This window comes from Cupressus sempervirens, chromosome 5, assembly GCF_028749045.1.
Source record: "Cupressus sempervirens isolate cs-2001-9-10 chromosome 5, ASM2874904v1, whole genome shotgun sequence".
In the NCBI taxonomy this organism is placed as follows: domain Eukaryota; kingdom Viridiplantae; phylum Streptophyta; class Pinopsida; order Cupressales; family Cupressaceae; genus Cupressus; species Cupressus sempervirens.
Window position 1 is genome coordinate 296,628,411 of NC_143122.1, and position 12,936 is coordinate 296,641,346.

At 36.5% G+C, this 12,936-nt stretch overlaps 1 protein-coding gene across 8 annotated transcripts in view; it reads left to right on the top strand.

The window, feature by feature from the left end:
- Positions 1-12,936, top strand: part of LOC149555741 (alpha-mannosidase-like) — a 317,266-nt gene that overhangs the window by 254,227 nt on the left and 50,103 nt on the right. For all 8 annotated transcript variants that reach the window (XM_089829886.1, XM_089829889.1, XM_089829888.1 and 5 more), the window contains 3 exons: positions 10,145-10,255; positions 10,348-10,440; positions 10,607-10,654. In XM_089829886.1, coding sequence (XP_089686012.1) covers positions 10,145-10,255; positions 10,348-10,440; positions 10,607-10,654 — 252 coding nt within the window. The remainder of the gene's footprint in view (positions 1-10,144; positions 10,256-10,347; positions 10,441-10,606; positions 10,655-12,936) is intronic.

Genomic DNA, 12,936 nt, shown 5'->3' on the forward strand with positions numbered 1-12,936 from the left:
TGAAGACCTAATTGTTCATTATCTTTTGACATTTTGAAACTTATGAATTGTGAAATTGCTTTGGAAGGGCGATTTTGTGGCTTGGGATGAAACCCTCAAGTTTGGATTGTTGGGATGCAAACCTCAACATGTCTTGGTGATTGGAGTTGTATTTCATTACATTCAAATCGACAAAGGAGGTGGTCGATTTACCTTGGCATTATCATTTGAGTGGAGTAGGCCACTTGCAGCTGGACGGCCAGCTTTTGGCAATAGCTATTTCATTGTAGTAGCTCACGTGGGGGTCAGAGAAGGTCTTTTCTTATCACTGGACGCCATAGCTTCCCTTTGGCATTGGATGGTTCATTGCAACAATTTCTTTAGGGTTGAATCATTTTCAAAGCATCTTCCTAAAGTCTGTGTTGATTCCTATTTAAGATAGTATTGTATATTGGCAGTGATCTCTTTGAAGTCAATATATCAGGTTGTTAGTTGGTTCGGGTATGTACTATTTCATAATTCAGTAATGATAAAATTTGTAGCATATTTTTTCATTTCTTAAGTGCTATTTATTTGCTATTTGTCATGCAATTATTTTATTTTTGAAAAACTCCCAAAAACTTAAAAACAAGGAAAAGAATAAAGAAATCAGAATTCATCTAAGATCATTCAGTGGTAACAAATGCTAGTCATAGATTCAGATTTTGAAACAAACGGTAATTTTTACAGTCAGCGGAATTAGGAATCTTTCAGTGGCATCAGAGCCTTGATCTTGCCAACTTGTGAATTTTATTGACACTTATATGTATCCAGGTAGAGCTGAGATTAACAAATTTTACACACAAAGGACAACTAAACTTGAGCAAGGGTTTGGAATTGAACAAGAAACTATTATGGCAGATGAACAAAGAGGTGCCAGACAAAACCAAATGGATGAGGAAGAGGGGGAGATGATGTAAACTCTCATCACTACACAACCCAGAATAGTTCAAACCTTGGAAAGGTTACAAGGTATCTTGGAATGGATAGAGTTGGATAGACAGGGAGGCAGGCATGAGAGACAGGGGTGGAGCAAATCAGTTTCAATCACAGGAAGTCAACATAGTCATAGATCTCACACATCAATTGGGAGCTCCCTTCATTCCAATAGACAAGCACACCCTTGTACACTAGTTAGGGATAGACCCCTACTTCCATGGTTTGTATCAGTTGAGTAGTGGGCATAAGTAGAGCCACCCGAGGTGGGATTCTAGGATTCAGTTATGGAAGCCACGAATGAGTGGAGAGCCTTACCTTTGGAGGTTAGGGATGCTTTTCCTCTTCCCCAATATTGTGCACAGTGGAGAGATGTCATCAGGTTCAAAGGAGACAAGGGCCATAGGCCACAGTAGAACAATGACCTTAGTAGAGCTAATGGGAAGATCACATTGGCTACATATGATGGCACTAGTGGTATGAGTGCACGAGATTGGGTGCACAAGCTAGATATATATATATATCTATCTTTGAGGCCCATTCCTGAGTGTGATGCTATTCAGATTGTGGTCTTGCATTTAGACGGGGTTGCCTATGACTGGTGGCACCATGGATTAGTCACCCAAGATCACACAATAGTTCACTCCTATGCAGAGTTCACTAAGCATCTCATTACTCGATTTGACCGTATGGACACAAAACTCTAATATAGGGAGTTGGGGCATCTTAGAAAAACTAGACATGTAGAGGCGTATATTAATGAGTCAAGCGTATAGCAGTTATGGTACCTAATATGCCTTAGAGGCAGAGTGTGATATTATTTATTGAGGGACTGCAAGATAGGCTTAAGGGATTAGTATGTGCTTTCAAGTGGGCCACTCTCAAGGACACCATTGGTGTGACATTGAGATTGGACACCACCCCTACTTCTTATCAAACATATAAGAAGTCATTCAGGTTCTCAGGGCTTCTGCAAAAGGCCAATACCTCACAGAATAGAGGTGGACCATCAGCTAGACCTCCCAGGATGGAACAGGGGACGAGGAATGATTTGAGGAGGAGGAAGCTATGCTTCTCTTGTAAGGAGCCATGTGAGTGCGGACACCGTTGCCTTGGTAAAGGCAAAGTTCATTTGATTGAGGTGACATCCAAGATGGGAGATGAGATTCCTAACATTCATACTGAGGATAGTCTGGTTGGAGTTAGACACTTCTAAGCCCTTGGCGTCAGTTAAGATGACTATGGCTACTCTATCCAGTTATACTAGGTTTCATGCCTTTCATTTGAAAGGAACACTTCAAGGTCAACGGGTTATGAGCTTGATAGACATAGGCACCACACACAATTTTATTGATAAAAAATTAGTGGATAGGCATGGCTTGTAGTATGAGGTGTTTGCTGGTTTTGGGGTGAAGGTTGTAGATGACACAATGTTGGGTTGTACTAGGAGGGTTCCTTAGCTTAGCATTCAGATGGTTTCTATGTACTCCCACTAGAGGATTATGATGTAGTTTTGGGCATGTAGTGGTTACAGGGTATTGGACAGTACATTGTTGACCACCACCATATGCAGTTAGAGTTCTTTGATGGAGGGAAGAAGACTATCTTGAGGGCAGCGTCAGATAGTGGGCCTAGGGAAGTGTCTTCTCATAAGATGGAGACTATCATTGGACATGATGACATGATTTGGGTTACACATTGTTATGTGAAGTCCAAGACAGCTACACCTCAAGATGGCAGGGCATTTCATGTTGATATATAGTTAGTGATGGATCGACATGGTCGGGTGTTTGGTGATATACCCTCGGGTGCACCTCCTAATAGAGGATTTGAGCATGGGATAGAGATGTAGGATGGAGCTAAGCCAGTAATTACCACTCGATATCATCATCCTATAGCATACAAGGATGAGATTGAGAAGACCATTCATGAGTTGTTAGACATGGGGTTAATTTGCCATAGCTCTAGTCCTTTTTCTTCTTTTGTGGTACTGATTAAGAAGGATGGGACTTTGTGGATGTGTATAGATTATAGGGCCTTGAACAAAAAGATGATAAAAAATAGATATCCCATTCTACGCATTGATGAGTTATTGGATGAGCTTCATGGAGCTATCTACTTTTCTAAGATTGATCTTTGTTTAGGCTATCATCAGATACGTGTGTAGGATGAGGATGTACATAAGATTGCATCCATTGTCACTATGGACATTATGAGTTCTTGGTGATGCCTTTTGGTCTCACAAATGCACAAGCCACTTTCCAATCTTGTATGAACCATATCTTCAACAAGTAGTTGAGAAAATCAGTTCTAGTTTTTTTCGATGATATTTTGATTTATAGTTGTACTTGGGAGGATCATCATAGACACCTAGAGGAGGTACTTAGCATCATGGAGAGTCAGTCTCTATTTGTTAAGCTATCCAAATGTGAGTTTGGACTCAATGAGATTTTATATTTGGGCCATGTGATTAGTACTAATGGAGTTAAGGTGCATGAGGAGAAAATCCAAGCAATTCGGGATTAGCCCTATCCTAGGAACATTACTGAGTTATGTGGATTCCTTGGTTTATGTGCATATTATAGAGGTTCGTGGGGGGAGTCTCTCAGTTAGTAGCACCCTTGATAGATCTCACGAAGAAGGGCGCCTTCAAATGGATAGATGAGGCACATGAGTCTTTGACAAACTCAAGGAAGTTATGAGTACATGTCTGATTTTAGCACTCCTTGATTTTTCACAGCCTTTTTTTTACTTGAGTGTGATGCTTCAGGTGAGGGTATAGGAGTTGTTTTGATGTAGTACAAACATCCCATTGCCTATGAGAAGAGAAAGCTATGTGATAATGAGAGGTTTTATTCTACTTAGGATAAGGAAATGTTGGCTATTATGCATGCATTAGTCAAATTTAGACAGTATCTTGTTAGCAACAAATTTGTGGTAAGAATTGACCACGATAGTCTGAAATATTTCCTTGATCAAAAAGAGCTCAACGATCATCAACAAAAGTGGGTAAGCAAGATTCAAGCCTATGATTTTGACATAGAATTTATTAAGGGGAAGAAGAATATTGTTGCTGATGCACTTTCTAGGAAGCCTTCACTTGCTGCCCTATGTTCATTGAGTGAGATTTCAGCAAATTGGAAGGCTCAACTTTTAATTAAGTATTCCAAAAATCAGCATGCTTGTGAGATCATGGACGGATTGGTACAGGATAGTAAATATAGGGTGATTGACGATATAATCTACTACAAAAATAGAGTCTACCTTGTTCCTGAATCACAGTTAATCGGACAGATTTCGCATGCCCTCTGTGATACTTCTACAGCAAGGCACCCTGGTTATGGTAAGACATAGAACGGTACGAGAGGGATTCTCTTGGAAGGGTCTTAAGGATGATGTCTTATGCCATGTTTGTGAATGCATGACTTGCTAGCAAAACAAGACAGATCATACTTTCCCGGTTGGTTTGTTGCAACCCTTGCCTATACTGGAATAGAAGTGGACGGGACTCTCTATGGACTTCATTATAGGTCTTCCTCGAGTGTAGGGGAAGGATTGTATTTACGTTATGGTGGACAAGTTGACTAAATATGCCCACTTCTTTCCAATTGTAGTTGATTTTACAACATCCCAGGTAGCTAAGCTATTCTTTAGGGAGGTGTTCAGACTCCATGGTCTCCCTAAGACCATAGTGAGTGATAGGGACAATAGATTCTTGAGTTCCTTTTGGTAGGAACTTTTCAAGCTCGCAAGCACAGAGTTGACACCTAGTACCAGCTACCACCCTTAGATGGATAGGCAGACGGAGATAGTATATAAGTGGATTGGGGGGTATTTGTGTAACTATGTGTTAGGGTAGTAGAAGGCATGGGTGCATTGGTTGTATCTGGACTATTGTTATAATACTATGCACCGCATGTCCATTGATATGTCTCCTTTCAAAGCTCTTTATGGCTACGATGCATTATCTTTTGTTGATCTGGCTTTGAGTGACAACAAAGTTCCTTTGGCATAGGATTGGTTACAAGAGAACCAGGATATCATGAGTTCTCTCAGAGAGAACTTACAACATGCATAGAATTAGTTAAAGATGTATGTTGATCGGCATAGGACCAAGAGGATATTTGAGGTGGATGACATGGTTTTCGTACGCTTATAGCCCTACTAACAGAGCACCCTTAAAGGGGGGAGCTGAGAAGCTCAAACCTTGTTTTTACGGATCTTACAGAGTTCTCAGGCAAGTTGGAGAGGTTTCTTATGAAGTTGAGTTACCACCTGATAGTAGGATTCATAATTTGTTCTACATATCGTGCTTGAAGAAGGCATTGGAACAACATACTATAGCATCACCCAATTTTACCTCCCTTGGATGAGGAAGGTAAAATGACTTTCATACATGAGATTCTTGAGGTGATGGAATAATGGCTGAGAAGTAGGGTGATTCAGGAGTATTTGGTATGATGGAGACGTCTACCCATAGAGGATACCACTTAGGAGGGTGAATCCATTTTGCAGCACCCAACATTGAAGTTGCTTGTGGGAAAGCATCTCTGAGAAGGGAGGATTGTCATGTCCCTCTTTAGTCTGACTAGTAGAGTTATGTGAGTTAGCCTATCATGGGGGTCTAGTAGGCTAGAATTCAGTAACTGGGCTTGACTTTACACGTAGTTGGGAGCCAATTGGGTGCACTTCCTTGATTTTAGGGGGTTATCCCTACATTTTAAGAGGATGTGGAAATTTCCAGATGTGAGATTCCATGGGACCATTCCATGGTTTCAGTTTTAGGATGATAGGGTGTGTTCCCTAGTTTCTAAGAGCATCCCTAGATTATAGGGAAGGGACTGCTAGTTGACCCATCTCGTCTAGTATCAGTCACAGACTGGTGACATGGTTAGTTTCATGTTTATTTGGTTGGTTTGGGCTTTCAGAGGCAAAATGGGGAATATTTTAATATATTTAAATATTTTCTAAGTTAGCATTTAAATAATTTATAATAAGTCAATTTACATAGCCATTTCGGAGTAATAAGGGGAATATGGCTTCATTTGGTCAAATGTGCCCTTGTGTTATAGCTCTATGGAAAGGTCTTGAATTATTATAAACTATTTTCACTATCCAGAGACTTTTTGGCACTTTGAGTTATGACATTTTAATAAAATAATTTTTTTCCTATAGCCTAGATGCCTTTATTTGGGAAAATGTTATTTTATTATAAAGTGCAAAGTGTAATTCTCATTTAGGGTTTGGAGGAGTTATAAGGAGATGAAGACCTAATTGTTCATTATTGTTTGGCATTTTGAAACTTATGAATTGTGAAATTGCTTTGGAAGGGCGATTTTGTGGCTTGGGATGAAACCCTCAAGTCTGGACTGTTGAGATGCAAACCTCAATAGGTCTTGGTGATTGGTGTTGTATTTCATTGCATTTAGATTGATAGAGGAGGTGGTTGATTTACCTTGGCATTATCATTTGAGTGGAGTAGGGCACTTGCTGCTGGGCAGCTAGCTTTTGGCAATAGGCATTTCATTGCAGCAGCTCATGTGGGGGTTGCAGAAGGTCTTTTCTTCATCACTGGATGCCATAGCTTCCCTTTGCCATTGAATGATTCATTGCAGCAATTTCTTCAAGGTTGAATCATTCTCAAAGCATCTCCTTGTAGTTGGTGTTGATCCCTGTTTAATACAGTATTGAATATTGGCAGTGATCTCTTTGAAGTTAATATATCAGGTTGCTGTTTGGTTCAAGTATGTACTATTTCAGAATTTAGTAATGATAAAATTTGCAGCATATGTTTACATTTCTTAAGTACTATATATTTCCTTTGTGTTATGCAATTTTTTTATTTCCGAAAAATCCCAAAAAACTAAAAAAGGAAGGAAAAGAAAACATAAATCAGAATTCAGCTAAGATCATTCAGTGGTAACAAACGCTAGTCATAGATTTAGATTTTGAAACAAAAGGTAATTTCTACAATCACCGGAATAGAGAATCTTTCAAATTTGGGCAAATCGCAGGAGACCTTGGGTTCCTGTTGTTATTCCACCAAAGTATTAAAGTTAACTGTTGTCTTAGGAGTTGCTCTTATGTCAACCACCAAGCCAGCAGTATTACCGTAACAATAGGAGATTTTTGTAGAAATAAAAGTTGTTACTTGTGAATCATTCTTGGAAAAAGGGGAATAGATTGAGAGAACCAGTCCTTTATATGATTTCAGTGAAAATCCTATTGAAGCCACCTGCAATAAGAAGGGAATCTCGCCAATTGCTCAGAGGAGAGATTAATCTCATCATACCATTGCCTAAAATTACCATTTTGTAAGTTGCAGCCTTTGTGACTTACAATTTTTTTAGCCAACACAGTGACAGACTTTTTTCACTAGTAATATCTCGTGGATTTCAATGTGTCTTATGAAGGAAGAAATTGGAGACAAAAGACTCTCTACTTCTCAAATGCCTCTTTCCATATGACTACTAATCTTGGCTCTAGTATGATTTGCATTGGTTTGCCTCTTTTCACTTGAATATGGTTAAGGTTTTTGAAGCATGGCCCTAAGTCACGTACAAAGTCTTTCTTTGCAATCTTTTGGGAGGTGGCGCCTACAATTTTAATTTTGGAATCTATGGTGGGACTGAAATAGACGTATCTTCAGAAAGGAAAATAATAAGTCAGAGTGTGTTTGGAAAAAATTGAAAATTTGATATTAGAAACAATAAGGGCTTAGACCATAAAGAAAAATGGACTCTCTTGTTTACAGCTTGGGACAATCATGTTTTACCAGAATGGATGTCTATAACCTGTTGTTTGAAAGGTACTCTCTTGAATAACATTCCTTAGAAGATAAATAGAAAAGAAATCAAATTAGAGCCTCCAGTCCAGTGTTATTGCAAATTAAATTTTGACGGATTATCTAAAAGTAACGCAGAAATCTCTAGGGTGGGGTGCATTTTAAGGTATTTTAGGGGTATGGTGTTGGGCGTTGGTGCTTTCTGGAATCCCAATGGTTCAAATAATACAATTGAAACAAGATTATTCTTGCCAGGCCTAAAATTGGCAGTGAAACCTCAGGTTAAAAATCTTGTCATTGAAGGAGATTCAATGGACATACTTAATGCTCTCAAAAACTTGATTCCCAAAGTGGAACATTAAGTATATCCCACAACAGGCTTGGAGCCTATTGCCATTTTTTGGTGGCAATCAAATATTCCATTGTTGCTGAGAAGCTAATAACCTTGCAAATGTATCGGCTAATAAAGGTTGCAACCTAGGATTGGAGGGAATCTCTTTAATGGGTACAGAAATCAGAGAAGACGCAGGGCTCACCTCTATCATGAATGATTATATTGGCAGAAGATAATGTTTTCAAACGTTTTCTGTTATTTTTTCTTTTTCTGAAGATTGTTTTGTAGGATGATTGCCTAAGCTCACCTCCATGCTGGATCTGCTCCTCATAGTTGTGTAGCTCCAAGTGGATCCTGGAATTTAAAAAGTATGTGCTGGAAATCAAACTGATCTTAGTCAACTTTATCTATCTTCCTTTATATGATTTTGTAAATGGCAGTTGGTTTGCATTTATATACCCTGTTCAGCATTATTGGAGCAATAGGATTAACGGTGTAACTGGCAAATTTAGTACGATTAGTTTCAAACCGTCCAGTACTGGATGCTCCTTATTTAAATTACTTCTTGAGGATGGAGGCTACCCTGTCGTAGAGAGATGAATTCATAATGTTTAATGTAGCAAGTATATCCTCCCGTGAGAGATTCAGATTAAAAGCATTTTGCAGCTATCTTTCATATTGTTTGGAGTGTATACTTCTATATTGCAGCAGTAGTGTATTTCAACTTGTTTGCGAGGTTACAAATTTGTTTCTAGCTTACGAGTTCCATCTTATTCTTGTTTCTCCACCATGTATTTTATCAGCGGTGCTTGGGTAGTGAGTTGCAGGGCCTGTATGTCAGTTTTTCCAGCAGCGGTTCCTCTTCTCGCTACATTGCCTTGCTTGTAGCATTAGTTTACTTTTCTTGGTTGCAGCAATGAGTGTTGCGCTTCCAACGGTTTAGTATAGTGTGATGTAGTAAGCTTGGGAGGCAGTTTTATAATTGAGAAAATTTTCTTTGTCAATGTGTTGTTTAGCTCGTTTGTTGTGGTTCTCAATGCTGCAGAAACCCACTGTGGTTTGAACTCTTGTTTGTATCCATGGTTGTCTGTCGATTTGTCTCTTTTGCTTCTCAAGTTCGATCTTGCTCATTCAATTCGTGAGCTTGTTAGTTTTTCTGATCTTGTCCTCTTCAAGCTTCTTGGGTATGGAATGGGCAGATTTTTTGTTTGCACTGGCTGCTTCTGTCTTTTCTAGCCAGGCACTTCCCTTCTTACTATGGGATGGGCAGATTTTTTGTTTGCATGGCTGCTTCAGTCTTTTCTAGCCAGGCACTAAGCTTCTTATTGGAATTGCCTTTCAATTATCATGGTCAGTTTGCCCAGGCATTGTGGGATTATTGTCTTTTTGCTCCCATTCTTTTTTTTTTTATTGAATAAAGCAGAAAGAATAAAATAAAAAAGAGTCAATCAATAGTTCCAAAAGCTCATACAGTGAATAGCATGATTAGCAACTAACCGGCTCTAAAGAGCAACAACAACCAGCTCTAAAGAGCCACAACCAAACAAACACCATGTTAACATAACCGGCTCTAAAGAGCTACAACCAAACAAATCTTGTTGCAACATTCTCCTAGATTGTTTCAGCTTTGGTGTGGAGTTCTTTCTAAATCATAGTTTGGTGATTTTTCTTGCTTTGGGCTTTTACCTTCTATTTGAGGTCCTCATTTCTTTTCTACTTTTCCATTCATCTTATGTACTATATTCATCTTATGTACTATATTAATCATTTGCAAACGTATATTAGGCTTAAGTATTTTCCTTTAAAATATATGTATATATAAGAACCTTTCTAATCAAATGTGTTGTATTTGATTTAAACATTGTGATGGACATTCATATTAACTATGTGGGTGTGATTTTATGTGACTATTTTTTAATAAAAGATTAACATAAATAATTCAATCCTCATATAATTAAAGATATCCTGTCCAAAAGAAATGATCTTATATAAAATGTTTCAGTTGGTAGTTCATTTGTGCATATAAGAATAATATGAAGTAAAAAATGTTCACAAAGTTTTGCATCTTCTAGGTAAGAGGTACATATTATGTTAGTATCAATACTGTTGGAAGTGGTGCACAATGGCGTCGCACTATTGGACAAGAAATATATTCTCCTTTGTTATTAGCGTTCTCACAAGAGGTAATATATTTATGTACTTTGATTTATTTTTAAATAAAGATGTATTAAATATCAATTTTTTTTAATATACCTAATATGTTTCTGTCTAACAGGATGCCCAAAATTGGAATGATTATCATCCTAGTTTTATAATGATGGATCTAAATTATTCACTGCCAAATAATGTTGCACTAACCACCCTTCAGGTTATTAATTTTGGCATCTTTAAATCATATTCATTGCATACAAGATATACATATATTTTCTTTTAAGTAACATTTAGAAAGATTTTTTAAATTTATCCATAAAGTGATTTTATTTGATGCCTTTAGGATGTAGATAAAATAATAATTGAAATGTTTTTAAAAATAGGAACTTGAAGATGGAAGTGTGCTTCTTCGATTAACCCATTTATATGAGGTATTCTTCGAACTAAAAATTATATTGTTTCATTTTGTACTTTTAAATGATAATTTCAACTTAATGTACAAAATTCTATATTCAACCCACATAAAGAAATAACTACAAACCCAACAATTTAACTTGGAAGAAAAGTATGACCAAGTTCTTCACCACATGAAATAACTCAACACACTTGAGCACTATAATGTATTTCTTTGTGCAGCATATATGATTTCCAAATCTTAAGTCAACATAGAAAATATAATATATTATGGTATTACACTCATTATTGACATCTAAAATTTCTAGCAAAGCTAATCTAAGTGTAATTAAGGAGTTTTGATTTCTATTCAATAATAAATTCATATTCATATTATCTTCAAAAAAATAATTTGAAAAAAGATAATTAAAATGGAGGATGAATAGCATAAGACTACAAAATAAAGGAGAATTAATATTTTGAATGTTATAAATAAGAAATTAGGTCTTGTACATTTTTTTTATTGGTCCCTAGATCTTGTACATTTGAATTAAATAGAAAAATGATAATTTTTTAATATTTATATTATGTACAAAATAGAAAAGTGTTATAGAAAAGCTTTTCTAAGACTTGTGGAAAACAACTCCAACTATGGGGGAAATATAACAAAATCTCAAGAGTTACAAAATGAATGTCTATATAGAGTTTGCTTAATACAAGCATGACCAACATAATGAAAAAAGATTAAGAAGAGATATTGAGAAACCAAATAACTAAACCTTGTTAGCTAAATATCTTGTAAGCAATCATAGACACACTACTTACAATGTGGAGTATTTAGACATAGTATATGAGAAATCATCTCTCCTCTCAACTTAGGGGAGGTACCCTTCTTATTGTAGGTTAATCAACTAAAACTTAACAAGAATTTTAAACTAATTTAAGATTAGGTGTCACATGTATCACTTCACCCTCTTTCTTCAAGAATGATTTTCACTTTCATAAATAGTCACTTGACAAATTACCTTTAACAATTTCACATTTATGCACTAGTAAAAGAAATAATGCCAATAATCTTAAAATTAACCAAAAGACATTTTTAAAAGTGTATCAGTTCACTATTAACTAAGAAATGTACATAATCTCAACGACTCATACAGTGTCCTACAAGATTTAAGGGAAACAACAACAATATGTTCAACACAAAGACTTAATACATAAAACTTCATTTCTAATTTCTAATTCAACAAATAATCATAATTAAAAGACCATGTACTCACTTCTACTTAACTCAAGTTGATAACTACAATATCAAAGCATGTAAAAAATCAGATTTTAACTTTACATTACAACAAAACAAATGTCATGACCAAAAATGCCAACCAGATATGTTTTAATATATTTAAAAAGCCATAATAGGATTAAAGGTAATAAACAAGTTTTCAAATAAATTCACTTAACTTCCTCATGCACATGTATAACTATAAAATTTAAACACGACTCAAATGCAAATTTTCTTAACATATTTTAAACTTAAAATTGCACAGCCAAGTATATATCAAATGTTATCTAATTAATCTAATTTAAACGAATGTGATTACCAATCATAAAAATGTGCAGTAAGATAACACCATCACATCTGATTTTCTTTTTTCTTTAAATTTACATATGCAAAACTGAAAACAAGCTATAAGACTCAATGCAAGCATATTACTCAAACACCATTTTATTGGAAAATCTGATTCAAAGGCTCAGCCGGGAAAGAATCAAGAAGAAAACCCAGCTTCGTTGCCAATCCAACAAAGTTTGAAATACCAATTTGCATAGGATATCAATCCCAAATTTCAACAATATAATTGAATTTCCTTCATGACCCTCATCAAGGGATTCAAAATGAATTCTGCAACACATTCAAGAACCATGGAGGGAACAAATATTTGATCAGGTGACAACCAAGAATAACTAAGAGACAATCAAATAAGCATAATCATACATGGTTTACATAATGGATTCACAATGAATCAAAACTAGGTAAAGGTGGATTCTTCCAACAGGAGAAGTCAAGCACAACACCAATTCAGATGCCCAATTGGGGCTAATAACCAAGAACTTTCGTTCTTCTATTTAAACATGCCATTACTCATACCAAGTTTGTGTTGATGGGTAGGGGCCCATAACACCCTACCCTTTATCCGTCTTCTCATCCTGAGAAGAGACTCTACACTAGTTGGAGTCCAACTAAACAGACCTTTCCCAAAATTGGTCACTTCTGCCCTCTCCAAGGGTGAGTAATACCAAAACACCCATGCAAGGAAAACTC